At 43.8% G+C, this 17460-nt stretch overlaps 1 protein-coding gene across 4 annotated transcripts; it reads right to left on the bottom strand.

The window, feature by feature from the left end:
* Positions 1-6319: 6319 nt before the first annotated feature.
* LOC306778017 (protein C19orf12 homolog) lies at positions 6320-17200 on the bottom strand. 4 transcript variants are annotated; one of them, XM_079269351.1, is made up of 9 exons: positions 17147-17200; positions 16220-16343; positions 15861-15954; positions 15092-15144; positions 14833-14929; positions 10785-10901; positions 9585-9673; positions 9357-9505; positions 8082-8225 (listed from the first exon to the last, which is right to left on the bottom strand). In XM_079269351.1, the coding sequence occupies exons 2-9, from the start codon at positions 16306-16308 to the stop codon at positions 8197-8199; spliced, it is 717 nt and encodes a 238-aa protein (XP_079125477.1). In that variant the 5' UTR covers positions 16309-16343; positions 17147-17200; the 3' UTR covers positions 8082-8196. The 4 variants fall into 4 exon arrangements, with proteins under 4 accessions (XP_079125479.1, XP_079125478.1, XP_079125477.1 ...); XM_079269350.1 differs by lacking the exon at positions 8082-8225 and having other exon boundaries at positions 8240-9505; XM_079269353.1 differs by lacking the exons at positions 9585-9673; positions 10785-10901; positions 14833-14929; ... (2 more) ...; positions 16220-16343; positions 17147-17200 and adding an exon at positions 6320-7973 and having other exon boundaries at positions 8065-8225; positions 9357-9467.
* Positions 17201-17460: the final 260 nt, after the last annotated feature.

Here is a 17460-nt window from a genome sequence, read left to right as displayed (position 1 = left end):
AGCTTCTGTTCCCATCTGTTCAGTTTGTCTTTGATGAAGCTGTGAGGACTGAGCTTCCTCTTCTTCATCTTCACTCTTCACAGGAGTGAATGAGAACTTGACATCAGCCTCCTCCAGACCTTGAAGCTGCTCTCCTTCCTGACTGGTGCAGAGTTCCTCCTGTTCTTCTTTAATGTGTGAGGGCTCTGGGTCCTCCTGTTCTTCTTTAATATGTGAGGGCTCTGGGTCCTCCTGTTCTTCTTTAATGTGTGAGGGCTCTGAGTCCTCCTGTTCTTCTTTAATATGTGGGGGCTCTGGGTCCTCCTGTTCTTCTTTAATGTGTGAGGGCTCTGGGTCCTCCTGTTCTTCTTTAATATGTGAGGGCTCTGGGTCCTCCTGTTCTTCTTTAATGTGTGAGGGCTCTGGGTCCTCCTGTTCTTCTTTAATATGTGAGGGCTCTGGGTCCTCCTGTTCTTCTTTAATGTGTGAGGGCTCTGGGTCCTCCTGGTCCAGACTGGAGCTCCACTCCTGCTGCTCAGAGGGAACCTCTTCTTTAACCAACAACAGCTGCTGGACGTCTGCAGGAAAACAGTAAACACACACACACAGAGGTGTTACAAAGACATTCTAGAATTGAGGAGACATACACTTCCAGAGTATCACTAGAACCAGATAATACAAGAATGTAATCAACTTATGTGACCATGAACATATGAACCATTTTAAGCTGCCAAATCCATGTGGTGTTATCAAAGAGAACACACTTGTACTTTAAGTTGAAATATTTCCTGTCATCTAGAACCTGAGAGAACAAATCAGCATATTTGCAAACTCATAAGAGGTGAAAGCGCGCAAGTGCCTCACCCGGAGATTCAAACCGTTGCGCTGTGACACACGCAACACTAAATGAGCACACACACACAATACTGTTATGTTCAAAATTTCTCAAACAAAAGGTAAAGGAAACAGCCCCCCTCCTTGTTCCAGAGAAGAAGCATGCAGAGGAGAAGAGGCAGATCCCCCCTGCTCTCTTTCTTCCATCATTAAGCAGGGCGAATCAGCTGGTTGAAGTTTAAATCAAAAGGAATTTAATATATGAATGAATGAATGAAATTTATATCGCGCTTCTCACAGACAATAGTATCACAAAGTGCTTAACAGAGCAGACATTTAAAAGCATAAAAAACACAATGTGACCCTAGGGTCAATAAATTATATACACAGAGAAAAATAAAAAAATATACGAACAAATGCAAATGCAGTTACAAACTGAATTACACTATCAATCGTAATATTTCATGAAATAGAGGCCCCATCTGAACCACATGACAGACTGGTGTGTCCGCCTCATGGTCCAGATGAGGTCTGATTTTCTCCGGGGACTCAGTTTCTTTGTCCCTCCAAAGTCTCTGAAATGTCTCATATTACACATTCCTCAGCCCATCGATCAGCTCAGTGATTGGCTGAACCCGTCGGACTTCAGTCGGCCACTTCCTTGACCAATTCACCCCCCTTCTTGAAGGCTGTGCTCAGAAACTCCAGCAACATCCCTCTCTCTGACTTTATGGCGGTGTCATAAATTCTCTGGTTTCTCTCACAGTGCACAACAAATTCAGTAACTCTCCCTTTAGTTTAAACCTTCTACAAGTAAACATATTGTAACACATAATATCCATCGCTAGGAGCGCTTTAAAACTTAAATTCCTCACTATAGAGTGGTCTCACCTACGTCACGATCTCCTTAGTTACGAGGTCTGTCCGCCATGTTGGAGTACATACAGATCCTACATGGCGGCGAGTAAACAAGGAAGTGCGGCGAAAATACCATACTTTGAATCACTGGATAGTGCATCAAAGGTTCGCTACCTGGCCAAATTGAAGGTTATTGGTAACTTGGATCCCTATACGATGAGTGCAGATGGTTTCAGTGCCGATCCTACTTATCTTCCATCGGTAAACTACGCCAACATCTACACGTATCTCGTGAACACCCCCAGTCCTTACACAAGTAGAATATGGGATGTGTGGTTCTATAAAATGGTATAGAATTTGCAGGGTTGAGAAGTCCGGCAGTCCAGTATAATATCTCACTTTTTCATCATTATTTTCGAAAAATTCTGAATCAAACATGGATCGTTCATCGGAAAGTTCCTTTTTCAAATTCTGATTTTCCGAGAGTCGGCGCTGCATCTCAGCTTGCATTGCTGCAATCGTGGCCCCACCGAGGTCTGTCTGGTTGGCTTGGTTATTCTTATCCTCGTCCTCATCCTCTGCTGCTGGTGGGCTGTCATATGCATGATCCGACGTTAAACTCATATCAAGCAATGCTGATGCTGCATCTCTGTGTTTCGCCTGTTGTACACGCTCGACACGTCTCTGGTACCGACTGCTGTCACGGGCCGATGAAGCTTCGGTAACCTTCTCATGTCCAAGTTTAATTTATATTTCCTTTATTAAATACTGTTCACAAACGAATTTGTAAATAAAATCACTGACCACTTATAAAGTGATCCGCACATACTCTAGTGCAGGGATTCCCAAAGTGGGGTGCGCGCACCCCTGGGGGTGCGCGAGCTGCCTCTAGGGGGTGCGCGAGAGGAAAAGTGTAATGGCGGTCTGATGGTGTAATAATATTAAATAAAAAAAAAAAATGTAATTTTAATTTAAAAACTGTCAGGTGGGACATCTGAAGCTATCAGTCATAAAAGAGGAGAAGGACAGAGAGAGAGAGGAATCGGAGGCGAGGGGAACGGAGAGGTGCGTGGGGAGAGACCGGGAGAAGAAATCGAGTCAGAGGAAGATGAGACGGAGGAAGGAGGAAGGGATAGCACAGACAAATCGGGAGCACATCGGCCCATCGCGGAGTCAAGGTGAAAAAGAGGAAACGAGAGTGAGCATCAGACTGGGAAAAAAAGAGGAAATATTATGAAAAGTATGTGTGTCTGGGCTTCACTTGGATTGGCAACGCAGATTCCCCAAAGCCACAGTGCGTGGTGTGCAGTGAGGTTCTGGCTAACAGTCTGAAGCTCTTATTTACGTCGCCACCTGAACACCAAGCATGCCAGTGCAAGTCAAAAGCCCCTTACGTTGTTTATATCCAAATTGGAGGAGTTACAAAACAGCCAAAAACAACTGGAGTCTCATTCATGTGTTGGTCTATAAATGACGCACTACGGGCTTCATATCTGGTTACAGAATAGCGAGAAAGGGGCTACCGCACACAATCACTGAAGACGTGAGCTTGCCAGCTGCCAGAGAGATGGTGGAATGTATGATTGGGAGGAAAGAAGCAAAAAAGTTGGACATGATCCCGGTGTCCAACAACACTGTGTCGCGCCGCATCGATGCTTTGTCCGAAGACATCCTGGCTACATTAGTCGCTCATTAATTGTAAATTAAATGTGATAATCTGCCTCTGAGCCTGTGCGTGTGTCTTCACATCCGTATTGCTCTTTAAAAGTGACGCCTTGTGTCACTGAAAGTTATTGAAACTTTGTTGCAGTGTTTCAGGGCGTTTTCACACCTTCAGTTCGTTTGCTTTGTTGCAGTTGCTCCTTTGTTCGGTTTGTGTTCACACTGCAACATTTAACAGCGGACTAAATCTTGTAAACAAATGCCACGCGCGAGCAAACTGTTCTCTCATTGGTCCGATTCTTATGCGGCTATGAAGGCTTAAAAGGCTCTGTTGCGTCTTTTTTTTTTTTTTTTTTTAATGGGGGGGGGGGGGGGGGTGCGCGAACCCGGTCGGGATGTAGAAGGGGGTGCGCGGCCTAAAAAGTTTGGGAACCGCTGCTCTAGTGTACGCCAAATTCCATTCCTTTATATGTCGAGAGATGCGTGACAGCCATTTCTCGCGTCGTCGCTTGGATAGCTCCTTCGTGTCATTTCCTTGATGTGTAATGACCGCTGGCCAACGAAAGAATGATTTCTTGTCTATCAGCTCTGCTGCCACAACCAAAGACAGCACAAAAGTTCACCACCGATAGGTTATGCGACTCAGCCGTGCATGCCAGTGGCTTTGTGTGTACTCCAACATGGCCGACAGCTAAACTGTGACGTCACACGAGACCACTCTATACTTACACGTTTAATGCCTGTAAATACCGTTAGCATATTTCTACAGTAGCGAGAACCATCGCCTATACAAAATAAAGTGATTCGTTTTCATTGAACCCTGTTACTGGATGGCTTCATATTAACTTCCACTGTTACTGTAAAGCCGTTCTACAGTTACTGTAGAAGCTGTTCCGGTTTAATGTTAATGAGTGACCGCGTGGACTGAACCGGAACACGGAGGGGGATTCATGTTTCATCACGTTACGTTTTTTTCCTCCTAAATCTTGATAATGATGAGCGTTAGCCGTCGACAGTTCCGCATACAGTGGGACGTTAACTTAACCCAACAAGTCTGAACGGTAACGGAACTTAAACTTTAACGGAGGGAAATGAAGACGATGTAGTCATCTTAACGCTGATTGGCCAAGACGCGACACATCACATCAAATATGTTTTATTGCGAAGATCACGACATCACATTTTCTCCTCGTCTCCTCGTTTCTCCAATCTGAGAAACGCTGGCTGGCCAGTAGACCCCCCCAAAAAATAAAAACTCTACGGATCTAGTGAGAGACCTTTTCATTTAGTGAGAGACTTAGGATGCCTCAGTGTTCTACTGAACGACTAAGAACGTCTTTCGTTCCAGCAGTAGTCCGATTTTTTAATGCACACCTTTAGAGGTTTTTTATCTTTCTGATGTCGATCATGTTTTATATGGCATTGTCTGGTGTTATTTATCCTTTGTAATATGTTTTGTCTGCTGTGTACTGTGTTGTTGTGGACTGTGTAGTCTGTGTGAGTTTTTGGGTGGCAAGAGTCTCCCCACTGGGGATTAATAAAGTTTTCTAATCTAGACGACTCACGTGGATGATATATTTTGATTCAAAACGGCTTATTTCGCCGAAAAGCGACACGTTTGCAGGTATTAAATCAGGAGAAGAAGAAAACGACGAATTGCAACCGAGTCTCACTCCAAACTACATTAGAAGTTATCAGCCGGAGCATGAACAGTGTTTGAGAACTGAGAGAAGAAATAAAGTGAACCCACGTGCTCTTTGTATCCGGACTTCCGGGTTGAAAACAGCGTCCAGAAGTTCCCGTTGTCGCTTATTCTCCTCTTTTGAACGAGCGAGTTCCTCCTCGTACTCTGCTATCGTTCTTTCAAACAGACCAAATATCTCTTCATCAACCGCAGTTAGTCGCTGGTTGAGTAAATATCTCAGCATTTCTAGTTTAGACATTTTCACTTAAACACAGAAAGCTTTCCTCCAGACGAACTCCGTTAAAAACACCGTTTACTCTCATTAAGCTCTGACTAGCGCTGTGTTGGTCACTGCTGTCCCCGTCCGTCTGTTTCCAGGTAGCATGCTAAGCTAACTTCAATAGCTTTATAGGCTGCCAGGAGATGAGTCCTCTTCTTCCTCTCCTCTTTCTTCTTCTTCTTTCACTTTAATGGCGGACTACAAACCAACGTTTAAGGCGCCACCTACTGGACCGGAGTGTGTAACATCATGACTTTATGACAGTTATCATTTAAACACAATGTTATTTATAAATACAATGAAACAAATAGAAATAAACGTCATATCGAAGTTATATTCTTTGATGCTCCACTCCCTTCCTGTATCTACCACTCTGTTCTTCAGTCTCTCTTTCCACCCTGAACTTCTTCCACTCTATCAGCACATGTTTAACAGTTTCTTAGTTGCATATCTCACATTTATCCCACTCTGTCTTTTTCATGATGTGTATAACGTGTCATTGAGTCCTGTATGTCCGAACCTTAATCTGAAAGTAACATCTTCTTTTCTTCTTTTACTTCCATCACTTCTCACTCTGACTGATGTCTGAATTTTGTTGTAATTTCTACCCTTATTGTCATTATTCTAAATTTCCTGCCAAGATGTCCCATCCAAAGCTTTTACCAGAGAATGTCGAGTACTCCCAACCATTGCACAGGACAGTCGATGCTATATTTCCGTTAAGTCCACCCTGAATACTAATCCAGTGTGATAGTGTTAACTCAGTTCTCCTCACATGTAATGGCAGTTCCCTGGATTTCACCAGCAATGCATTAGTGGGTGTGGTTTTGACTCGGGAGATGAGTCAGAGGAGAACCATCCAGAAAAAAAGGTGAACAGATAAAAGTCCATTCAGACAAATATTCAGGTAAATATTTTAGGTACATTTTTACTTCACTCAATTTATTTGATAACTTTAGTTACTAGTAACTTTGCAGATTCAGATTATTAATACAAATGTAAACAATTAAATCATGAGGCATAGTTAAAATTCACCCCTCACCCCAATGCATCGATAATCCTAACTCATTAACATAAAATACATACTTATACATAATATCTGAAATAGACGTAATGCATAATCCGTACTTTTACTTTTGATACGTCTGTAGACTTAAACTTCTTCGACCACTGATAGTTACTATAGCTGCTGCTGGTAAACTTCAATCAAACTAAATAATTGTTTTCAATGAACAAAGTTGCAGGTTAAATGATTATCAACTCAGAGACACTGCACGATGTTGTCTATGTAGTAGGTATTAGCATTAAGAGACAATAAACACGACAACAAATACATTTTGTGCTGCAAGTAATTACAAACACTCACAAAATGCCACGTCTTTGTGAAAGCAGCCCTTCAGTGTGCACGCTCAAATTAGAACACCAGCTGGTAAACTGATAATGTTGAGTGGGAGTGAGACAGAGTGCACCGGCAGGTCAGCTTAAACTGGATCAGAGCTGCTAGTCAAAGAGTAACTGCCTGTTGAGTGAACTCATTGTCTGAAGCACAACAAAAAAAGCACAGCTCAGTCAAGGACTGAACAGAATAACACTGGAATACAACAGTACCGGATCTGGGGATAGAAATATGATATTTTCACTCAGAAACTATCACCAAAATAAGATCAAATAAATCATTTTAGCAAATCTGAATAATATAGTACAACCTCTATATCAATAAAGCTTTTTATTTGATCTCAGAGATACCAGGACACCTGGATTCAAAACTAATTAAAATCTTCTGCAGGACTGCTGTTTTGTGTCCGTCTGTGTTCCTCACTTTCAGTGGTACATTTTTTAAAACATCACATGATACTATAACATATTTTCCCATTACAGTGTCCCCGGCCCCCTCTACAAAACCAATACTAACTAGAAAATAAAAACTCAATTAGTCTACCGGATCAAGCTAAAGACAGTACCTAATCTGAGCGTGGACTCAATGAGCGATGCTCTCATATTGAAAGAACACGGTCTTGGATAAAGATAGGATGAAAGCTCCATCGTTCCTCCCCTGTGTGATGTTTCATGTGGTGTGTCAAATGTAATTCATACATTTTGTATGAAACCGTTATCACAAACAGCACCACTATGTCTCTTATATGATTAACAGTGCCATTGAGGAATAAATAATTCCTACATCGGATGAGTGTACTTCCCATAATAAATGAATCCAGGTATACAGCTGTTTTCACAATAACCGTATAACCTGAAACCAAGACCGTGATGGCGTCTGTGCAAATTTACAACATGTGATTTCAGATTTGATAAAGAGTCTCTTCAGCATCATAAAAACAGTTCACATTATTTTCAAAATACCTTCTGAGCATGTGCACCCCTGAGTCAGGGTATCCCAGTTCTTCCACAGACACTAATCCACGTAGTGCACCTGCGCCTGGAGCTCCTTGGAGATGTACCCGAGAAGGGTCGCCGTCAGCTGCTGCTTCAGGGTGGCGTTGCCCATCACTAGAGCAGTTAGCTGAGCCAAATCTGTCCACTGAATGTCTCCCAGCACGGCCAGAAGACTACCATAAAGCTGCTGCTGCTGCTGAGGACTGAGCTCCATTATGATCTGAGGCAGCGGTTTGAACTGTCCACTGGTCGGCCAGCAGCCCAGAAGGCCTCCGACAGCACCGCCTACAGGGTAAGAGGGTTTCAAACATATGGAATTATGATTGCACACACAAACGAGTGGGAGAAACTGTTGCATGCATTTATTCCCACTCACCGACTGCGATACCAAGAGGTCCCCCGACTAACCCTCCAGCGAAGGCCAGACCGCCCGCTGCTGCTGCTCCCTTCCCTGAGCCTTTCACTGTGGTCTGGATTTGCTGATTGGCAGATAACTCACAACACAGCTTCATGACATCATCAAGTCGATGGCACATACTGTGGATCAGATTTATACATTTCAGGAGACATGACAGAAATTATAACTGAAAGACACTCAGCAATCAATAAGCATAGAATAAGGACGCAGGGAAATACTGTCAGTTTGTTCAAATACAATGTTAACTCAGCTATTCACAAATCAACAATGTACAACATACTATAATATCCCATCAGACACTGACACACATTGTCCTGCATATATTGAATAGTGTGACACAGTGATTTTCTTATCGCAGTAACCACAGTAAACATTAACTGCTCGTGCCTTTTAAAAACTGTACCCTGTACGTATTTATGTTTAGCTTTCACACGCCAATACAGGTGAAAGGTCTTCTTGTGTTACATAAGTGTCACAATCAGGCTTTGCCATGTGTGTTTTGCTGTAGCTCCTCACTCCCTTCACCTGTCCCTAATCAGTTCATTCAGTGTACCTGCCAGTCACACTCTCCTCATCAGCTCATGATTCTCACCTGCTCACTCTGCCTCCTTCACTACTTAAACCCCTGTCTCTCACTCACCCACTGCCAGATCATTGTTTTGTTTCGTACCCTCATCCGGTTTCCCAGTCTGTCGGCCCTGCCGGATTTCCCCCCTCGTCTTTGTTCGTGAGCTATTAAAGACCTTTTTCCCCTACTCTGACTGTCTGCGCTTGAGTCCTCATCATGCCTTGTGACAATATGTGTATTACTGTTTATTATGCAGAAGAAAAAAAACTCATCTACAGATAGTTATGATTAGTCATTGATGATTATTCAATATCCGGCTTGAAGCGGTGGAGGCGGCGCCGAGTAAACTCGGGGGTATTCCGGATCGGGCCAAGATATGGTGAAAGTGGTGGTGAGCCCGAGACCGCAACAGGGAATCTTGCGGGGGAGTTCGGCTGGCTGAACTTGAGCTTAAGTAGTCGCGGATGGGTTCGTACGGACTTGAGTACGAGTCTGGTCAGAAATGGTAGATGGGTTGAGGTGGACCATATTGGTTGGTCTTGCGGCATTTGAGGTGATAGACGACTGTGTCGGAGGATGGATGTGCAACATAGTAGCTGGCTACGTAATCAAATACTCTTATGTGCCGGTGGGTGGCAGTAGGTAGCACAATAATGACTATCCACCAATAGATTTGACTGACTGAAAAGCAGTATGATGGGCCTGAAGAAAGAAAAGGAGAAGAACATCTGAGCATGGCGGACAAACGGGTCGTCTGGGTTCTTCTGAGAGTCCACCTGAGTACCAAATGCCACGCTGGCAATAACGTCCATGGTGAAGCAGCCAAAACACCTGCAAAACACACACAGATATGAGGACAGGAAACTAAACCATGATACCAATAGCCTTTGTTCGCTGCGTGTCTGATTACCTGTGGATGTCAAAGGCCTCTCCTGACTCAGCGGAGACATTCAAATTGCTCATCAGGGAATCGGTGGCCGTGTTGATGAGAGGAACCATCTTCAGGAAAACATAAAAGACAGTGATACTCGTCACAGCTGCTGAGAGTTTCTGGGAAAGGACAGACACTCATTGCAATTGAACTGTAAAGTCAAGATGTTTCAATATTTTATGTGATGAATAAAGACAAAAAGAACTTTATGAGAAACCCTCCAAAAGTCAGAACTGTGTTTTGAAAGGAAAGCGAATTGGACACAGGGACCATGAACTCAACATGCCTTGGAAATATGCCCCATTTCTACAAAGGAGTCCTTCACGTCCTCTCCGCTCCTTGCACCTGGACTGAGAAGCTATCTCCAAAATGATGCAGGTCTGATATTTACTACAGTTGCAAGCAGTGGGGCAGCACCACTATCAATTAACTAGACATGTTTATCAGCAGAACCAGGACACCAAAATAACCCTCCTCAATAGTTAAACCAAACTGGGGCTTTAAGAAACTGTTAATTCACTATAATCATGTCATACATTGTCCAAGTACAAATTTGGCTTAACAAATTTAAATAGTTTACAATACATCATCCAACTCCACACTTCTTGTCACGATCAGGCTTTACCTTGTGTGTTCTGTGTGTCTTTGTGTAGCTTCACCCTCCTCACTCCCTCAGCATCAGCCTAACTCCCGTTACCTGCCTCTAACCAAGCACTCCCTCCTCATCAGCACAACTCCCCTCACCTGTTCAAACCACTGTATCAACCCCTGTCTCTCACTCACTCACTCACTGCCAGGTCATTGTTTGTGTTGATGTCTACCCGCCCGTTTCTGCTCGTCCTGTTCCCGGTTTCCCCGTCTGCCTGCCCTGCCTCGTTTCCCGCTGGATTTTCCCCCTCGTCTCTTATCTTGTGCTTGGACTCCCTGTTGTGTGGTAAATATTCCCTTTGTGTTTAATTAAACGCCTGCTTCACGCTACTGTGCCTGGTCTGCGTTTGAGTCCTCCATCATGCCCCGTGACACTTCTAACCATCCATCTGTGACAGACAGTGAGTTATCAGACATCTTATCAGATATCTTGCATCTGCTCCTTTCTAATTGGCAAATTTTAAGACCACGAAATAACATTCTTCGTAATGAATACCGGCTGATAATAATTGGCACCCACTCATGTCTCACCTCTTTCATCTTGGCAGCACTGAATGACGGGGTCAGGATGCTCCGCACTCTCTTCCAGCGTTCATTCCTCAGCATGAGCAGACAGTCAGTCATGGGCTTGGTACCAAAGCGATGATTCTGCACAAATAGACAGAGTCAATGCACAAACATCTGTAATCAGTTTACGCATACATGGAATTTGTCTCCGGTTTCCACTCCGCTCTCAATGTACAAACACAAATTTACAAGAAACAAGAAAAAATATATATAAAGAATAAAAAAGGGCAGCAAAAAAGTAGAACGGATGTAGGTATAAACATTTAACAGCTATATACAATATAAGTATAAATATATATCCGAAAGAAAAAGTGTATATATATATATACACACACACATGTGAACATAAACCTAGAGACAATGGCATGAATTGAGGCGATAGTGCAAGTGGTGGTATTAGTGCAGTATAACTTATTTATTGTTCATCAGAGTGATGGCCAGTGGAAAGAAGCTGTTCCTGTGTCTGGTGGTTTTGGCGTACAGAGTCCTGTCGCGCCTTCCAGAGGGGAGGAGTTGGAACAGCTAATGTCCACGGTGTGAGGGGTCTGCCGTGATCTTTCCTGCACGTTTCCTGACTCTGGAGGTGTACAAGTCCAGGATGGAGGGCAAGCTGGAACCAATGATCCTCTCTGCAGACCTGACAATCCGTTGCAGTCTGTTTCGGTCCTGTTTGGTGGCCGATCCAAACCCCACAGTGATGGAAGAACAGACTGGATGATGGCTGAGTAGAACAGGATCAGCAGCTCCTGAGGCAGGTTGAACTTCCTGAGCTGGCGCAGGAAGTACAACTTCTTGGGCCTTTTTCCGGATAGTGTCGATGTTGGGAGCCCACTTCGGGTCCTGGGAGATTGTGGATCCCAGAAACTTGAAGGTCTCCACAGCGGACACAGTGTTGTTTAGTATGGTGAGGGAGGGGGGGGGGGGGCAGTGTTGGGGGGCTCCTCCTGAAGTCCACTGTCATCTCCTCAGTTTTGAGCTTGTTCAGTTCCAGGTTGTTCTGACCACACCAGAGGACCAGCTGTTCAACCTCCCGCCTGTACGCAGACTCATCAGCGTCCCTGATGAAGCCGATGACTGTTGTGTCGTCTGCGAACTTCAGGAGTTCAACAGACGGGTCCTCTGAGGCGCAGTCGTTGGTGTAGCGGGAGAAGAGCAGTGGGGAGAGTACACATCCCTGGGGGGCGCCAGTGCTGATCGTCCGAGTACTGGATGTGATTTTTCCCAGCCTCACCTGCTGCGTCCTGTCAGTCAGGAAGTTGTGATCCACTGACAGGTGGAGGCTGGCACAGTGAGCTGGGAGAGTTTGGGTTGGAGTATTGCTGGGATGATGGTGTTGAACGCTGAGCTGAAGTCCACAAACAGAACCCTTGCATATGACCCTGGGGAGTCGAGGTGTTTCAGCATGTAGTGCAGTCCCATGTTGACTGCATCATCCACCGACCTGTTTGCATGGTAGGCAAACTGCAGGGGGTCCAGCAGGGGTCCTGTGATGTCCTTCAGATGGGTCAACACCAGTCTCTCAAATGATTTCATGACCACAGACGTCAGGGCGACGGGCCTGTAGTCATTTAATCCTGTGATGGAGGATTTCTTGGGGACCGGGATGATCGTGGAGCGTTTGAAGCAGGAAGGGACTTCACAGAGCTCCAGTGACCGGTTGAAGATCTGTTTGAAGATGGGGGCCAGCTGGTCAGCACAGACTTCGAGGAGGGTGACACACCGTCTGGGCCTGGTGCCTTCCTGATCTTCTGTCTGTGGAAGAGCAGACTCACATCCTCTTCGCAGATCCTCAGTGCCGGTGGGGGGGGGGGGGGGGGTCGGTTGGAAGAGGTGAGAAGTAGGCAGGAGGTGTAGGTGGTTGTTTGATGGTGGGGGGTGTGAGAGTAGGCTTATCAAACCTGCAGTAGAAGACGTGAGCCCATCCAGGTCTGTAGCAGCAGCCTCGAAAACACTCCAATCAGTGCAGGCAAAGCAGGACTGTAGCTCCAGCTTTGCCTCGTTGGTCCATCTCTTCAGTGTTCACCACAGGCTTTGCAGATTTTAATTTCTGCCTGTAGGTCGGGAGAAGATGAACCAGACAGCAGTGGTGTATAGTAACGAAGTAGAAATACTTCGTTACTGTACTTAAGTAGTTTTTTTGGGTATCTGTACTTTACTTTACTACTTATATTTCTGTTGACTTTTACTTTTACTTCACTACATTTTGCAAAGAAAACTGATACTTTTACTCGGATACATTTCCCCTGAAACCTTCGTTACTCGCTACAAAATCAAATCTATCTTCAGAAAAAAATAAATCACGAGAGCAGCGTCGGGGACTGTGTTGGAACACAGACTGCAAGCCAGCAGGTTTGGTGAATCAGTGGTCCTAGCAGCAAGTTAAATCATTGGTTCGTCACGTTAATGCACAATTGAAAACAAGTGCTCTCAAAGCCGCGGTGTTTTGATTCCCTGAGGAAGGAGTGCGCTGAGGAAGTGTTGACAGTTGTGCAGCACTAGTTAGCTAACGTTAGCTATAGCTAACCACCACACCATAGGATTGACGGGAGCCGAGAGAGCGCAGCGTTAGCATTAGCGTTAGCATTAGGGAAATCCTTCGCAGCAGTGCGCGAGCTGTCTGTGACGCTGAACACACCTCTACCTGCCTCAACGGCCTGTGAAAGGCTATTTAGCATCGCAGGACGAGTCTTCAGCCCAAGAAGAGCGAGACTGAATTCTCACAATTTTAAAAACCAACTTATTTTGAAGATGAACAGGACATGTTTCAGTTTCAAGTAATGACTGGGTTGTTCCTTTCGGTGCTGCTTTAGCATTGATCATGTTTTGATATTTGAGTCATGTTGTGGATGATCAGATGGAGTTATGATGGTAGCAGATTCAGCTTGCCTATTGTGTTCAAATCAGGCCCATAGGATTCAAATCAGGCCCATAGGAGTTTACAAGGCAGGTTTCCTTTCTCTAAACACTGACCTGATGCATCAAGTGGATATGTTTTGCTGAACATAATATTATGCATTGGTCCTCTACATCCTCTAGTCGGAATGAGCAGACTTATAAACGCACTGTTACAACTCCTTCATAGTGTCATATTGCTTTTTGGAGAATTATGATGATAAGTTCATAGTAGATGCAAAAGTATACTTATGTACAATATGTTATGTTGAACATTGTTGCTCCTGGATGGATCACAGCCAACCCAATTATGTTCAACACAGCTCCATGTCCTTGGTCATGGTGCCACAGCACTTAAAAGAATAAACTTCATCATTCTCACAATTCTAACCCTTTGCTTTTTTATTAACAGCATTTACTTGTACTTTTACTTTCAATGAACAGGTTATGATGTTCATTTAATGTTCAGGTTGTGATGTACATTTAATATCAGAAAATTACTTTTGATACTTAAGTACTTTTGTACTTAAGTACAATAAATATCAGATACTTTAAGACTTTTACTCAAGTAGTATTCTAATAGGTGACTTTTTACTTTTACTGGAGTAGTTTTCCAGTAAGGTATCTTTACTTTTACTCAAGTATGGCTTTTGAGTACTTTATACACCACTGCCAGACAGTGATCAGAGAGTCCCAGAACTGCACGGGGGAGTGAGCGGTATGCATCCTTTATTATAGTGTAGCAGTGGTCCAGTGTGTTTTTGTCCCTGGTGCTACACTTAATATGTTGTCTGTATTTTGGCAGTTCTTTGCTGAGGTTTGTCTGTTGAAGTCCCCAAGAACAATGAGCAGGGAGTCTGGATGTTTGTGCTCCATGTTGGTGATCTGCTCAGCCAGGTGTTGGAGCGCCTCACTCACACAGGCCTGAGGTGGGATGTAAACACCGACCAGAATGAACGAGGAAAACTCCCGCGGTGAATAAAAAGGTTTGCAGTCTATTTAGTGTTTCTAGGTGAGGGCTGGATGATTCCTTTAACACTGTGACATCTTATCATTACATCATTGGGGCTTATACTGAAAGTGTACATGTACATATGCATGCTTTGGTTAATGTCCTCACCAGTCTGTTTGTGAAGCTGCTGAAGTCCCTGACCATCACCTGTCTGAGCATGTCAGGGTCCGCTATCACCACCACCGGTGTCCGGCCCAAATAATACCTAGAATATACCACATGGAGCCAACAATCTTAGTGTTGCTACAAGAGGTTTTTACCAAGCAAGTATTGATTTCATTTTATAGTGTGAAAGAATTAGAACCAACAACATGTTCAGACCATCATTTCATCAGATGCTGACGCAGAGAATATTTCTTCTACTTACCCACAAACTCTGCCATGAGTCTTTATGAGATCATTGATCGGTTTGAAAAAACCCTGAAAATGAAACAAAGAACAACCTCACAACATATGACAAATAACATCCCAAAACATCAGAAAGGAACCAGAGGAGCTCTTCATAAGAAAGAAATAACTCCATGTTAGAGACAGATTGGTATTTGGGCTGTTGAGGTAACAGTATGACAGTCAATCCGCTGTATGACTCTGTGGGAGCTGCATATATGCTAGTTTTTGTTAGCTTACTTGTTAATCAAAAGCCCTGCCTCATTTTAAGACACTGAAACTTGCTTGATAAATGTCTGTAGTGGGAGCTCCAGGGGCCATGGCCACCTTGTTTGATGACTAAATCACATCAGGATGTGCTGTGCAGAGACACATCTGTATACCATAAACACCTGGAATATCAGTGTTTAATGTTACATAAAAACAGAGATGATCCTCAAGCTCCCTGGAAGCAGCCACAGGTGTGCGAATTGGTCAGCTGACAGGTGCACCGATTGCCCCGAGTTCATTCACACACCTTAATCCAACTGAAGAGAATAAATGCTTTCAAATGGAACCTGCTGAATGTTTCTTCTTCTGCTTTCATAGCAATTAAATATAGTTCGGTGCATTCCTGTAATGACGATGTTGTTCAGTGGGTAAAATGTCTTGTTCAAATCTGTTTTTAACAGTAGTTAAAGATAAATAAAAAAAAAAGGTTAGAGACTGAGGTGTTTCTTAGTTTGATGGAAATTGCAGCAATATCTTACCTGGCGAAACATGAATGTGTTGCCAAAGAAAGGTACTGGCTTTGGATGTTTGATTCCACATCGAGAAAGGACTGAATAGGGGTAAATTGAATACCTTGAAGACAAAGAGTAGAGTTGTGTTGATGGAGAAAAGAAATAAAGCAAATGCATCCCCAAATAATCCTGCCATTGGTTTATAGTCGGCCTTTTGAGATATTCCTTCCCCATAAAATGCTATCAGAAAGCCCAACATGCCAAACCGAATGGGGACTGTTATGAATATCTGAATTTACACAAAACGTGCGTTATACATTAGTAGATAACTTAACTTAATTTCCGTGATGCAGCTTCACAAACAGGGATATAAAGCATTTACTCACCAGTAGAGAAGACCCAGAAAGACGAGGAAGAGGCTGAGTGTCACAGACAGTCCGCTGGCCACATTTAGGACGTCGACTAAAGCCTCCATAGTGTAAAAACTCCTCAGTTCCCCACTGCCAGCTCCTTAAATGTAAAACGGAAAAAGATTAGGTCAGCGTAAAAGCTGCTGTTCACGACACGTTAGTCACCAGCACAAGTAGATCATCTACAATTTTTTAATTGTTTTTAAATCTCCTTTTCTTTTGCCTTGTGTTTTGATGCTTTTAATGGTTTCATGTGAAGCACTTTGAATTACCTTGTTGTTGAAATGTGCTATACAAATAAACTTGCCTTGCCTTACAAACTATTCCTGTTCTGACCAACGTGTTCTGTGAGTTAGTTATATTGTGGTTTCTCAGTATCGTGGCTGAACATGTAGACCACATCTTTCATACTAGTTCAACAGAGGAAAGACAAAGACTGCATCTCTTTGTGGTTCAGGCTGGTTTGTCTCCTATTGATGAGTTTCTAAGACGACTTGTAAAGTATTTGTTTCCGCAGTTTTGTCTGAAGAGTGCTCACCTTTCCCCACTTTTTAACGATGGGGGCATGTCTATTCTTCCCGTGTTTGGCACCGGTGCTGCGTCTTAAACATGTTCACGTGCCACAGTTTAACAGTGCCGTTACCTAAAGCACACGCTCTTAAACAGCTAACCATACATCTTATCTTTATTCCAGTTGAAATGCGTGTTTAAAACCACCAAAGACAGACTGTAGGTCATTTGTGACGCTCGGCTACTGACGCAGGCTACAACAAAGTATCGCAGGTTATTCCTCCCGTTCGTTCGTCTCTTTGCTGCCCGTTGTGTATGATCATGTACCATTCAGCGCCTTTATTAGATCTGGAGAGAGTTGTTACTGGAACAAAAGGACGTGAGTGCGCTTACCTAACAGTCCCTTCCCTTATCCATGTTATCATGAGGTCCTCTTCGTGCTGTTAGTAGGTCGCAACCCAAAAGAAAGCTGAGGCGCATACTGCCACCCACTGTATGGGAGCGTAAAGCGTCCAACACGAGTTTACTGGTGCCTGTATACAGGAATACATAAACAAATACAATATATGAAATATAATATTGGCGGAGCCCGTACGAAATACAACGGAGTTTGTGCGAACTGTATTATCCAGTGGAGGGATCAGCAAGACCTTGATCTAGCGCTATAGGGGACGCCCCGATCCTTGGTCGGATAAACGAGCCTTGGA

The sequence above is a fragment of the Melanostigma gelatinosum genome, assembly GCF_949748355.1.
Source record: "Melanostigma gelatinosum genome assembly, chromosome: 1".
In the NCBI taxonomy this organism is placed as follows: Eukaryota; Metazoa; Chordata; class Actinopteri; order Perciformes; family Zoarcidae; genus Melanostigma; species Melanostigma gelatinosum.
This window is presented reverse-complemented; position numbering and strand designations above follow the sequence as displayed.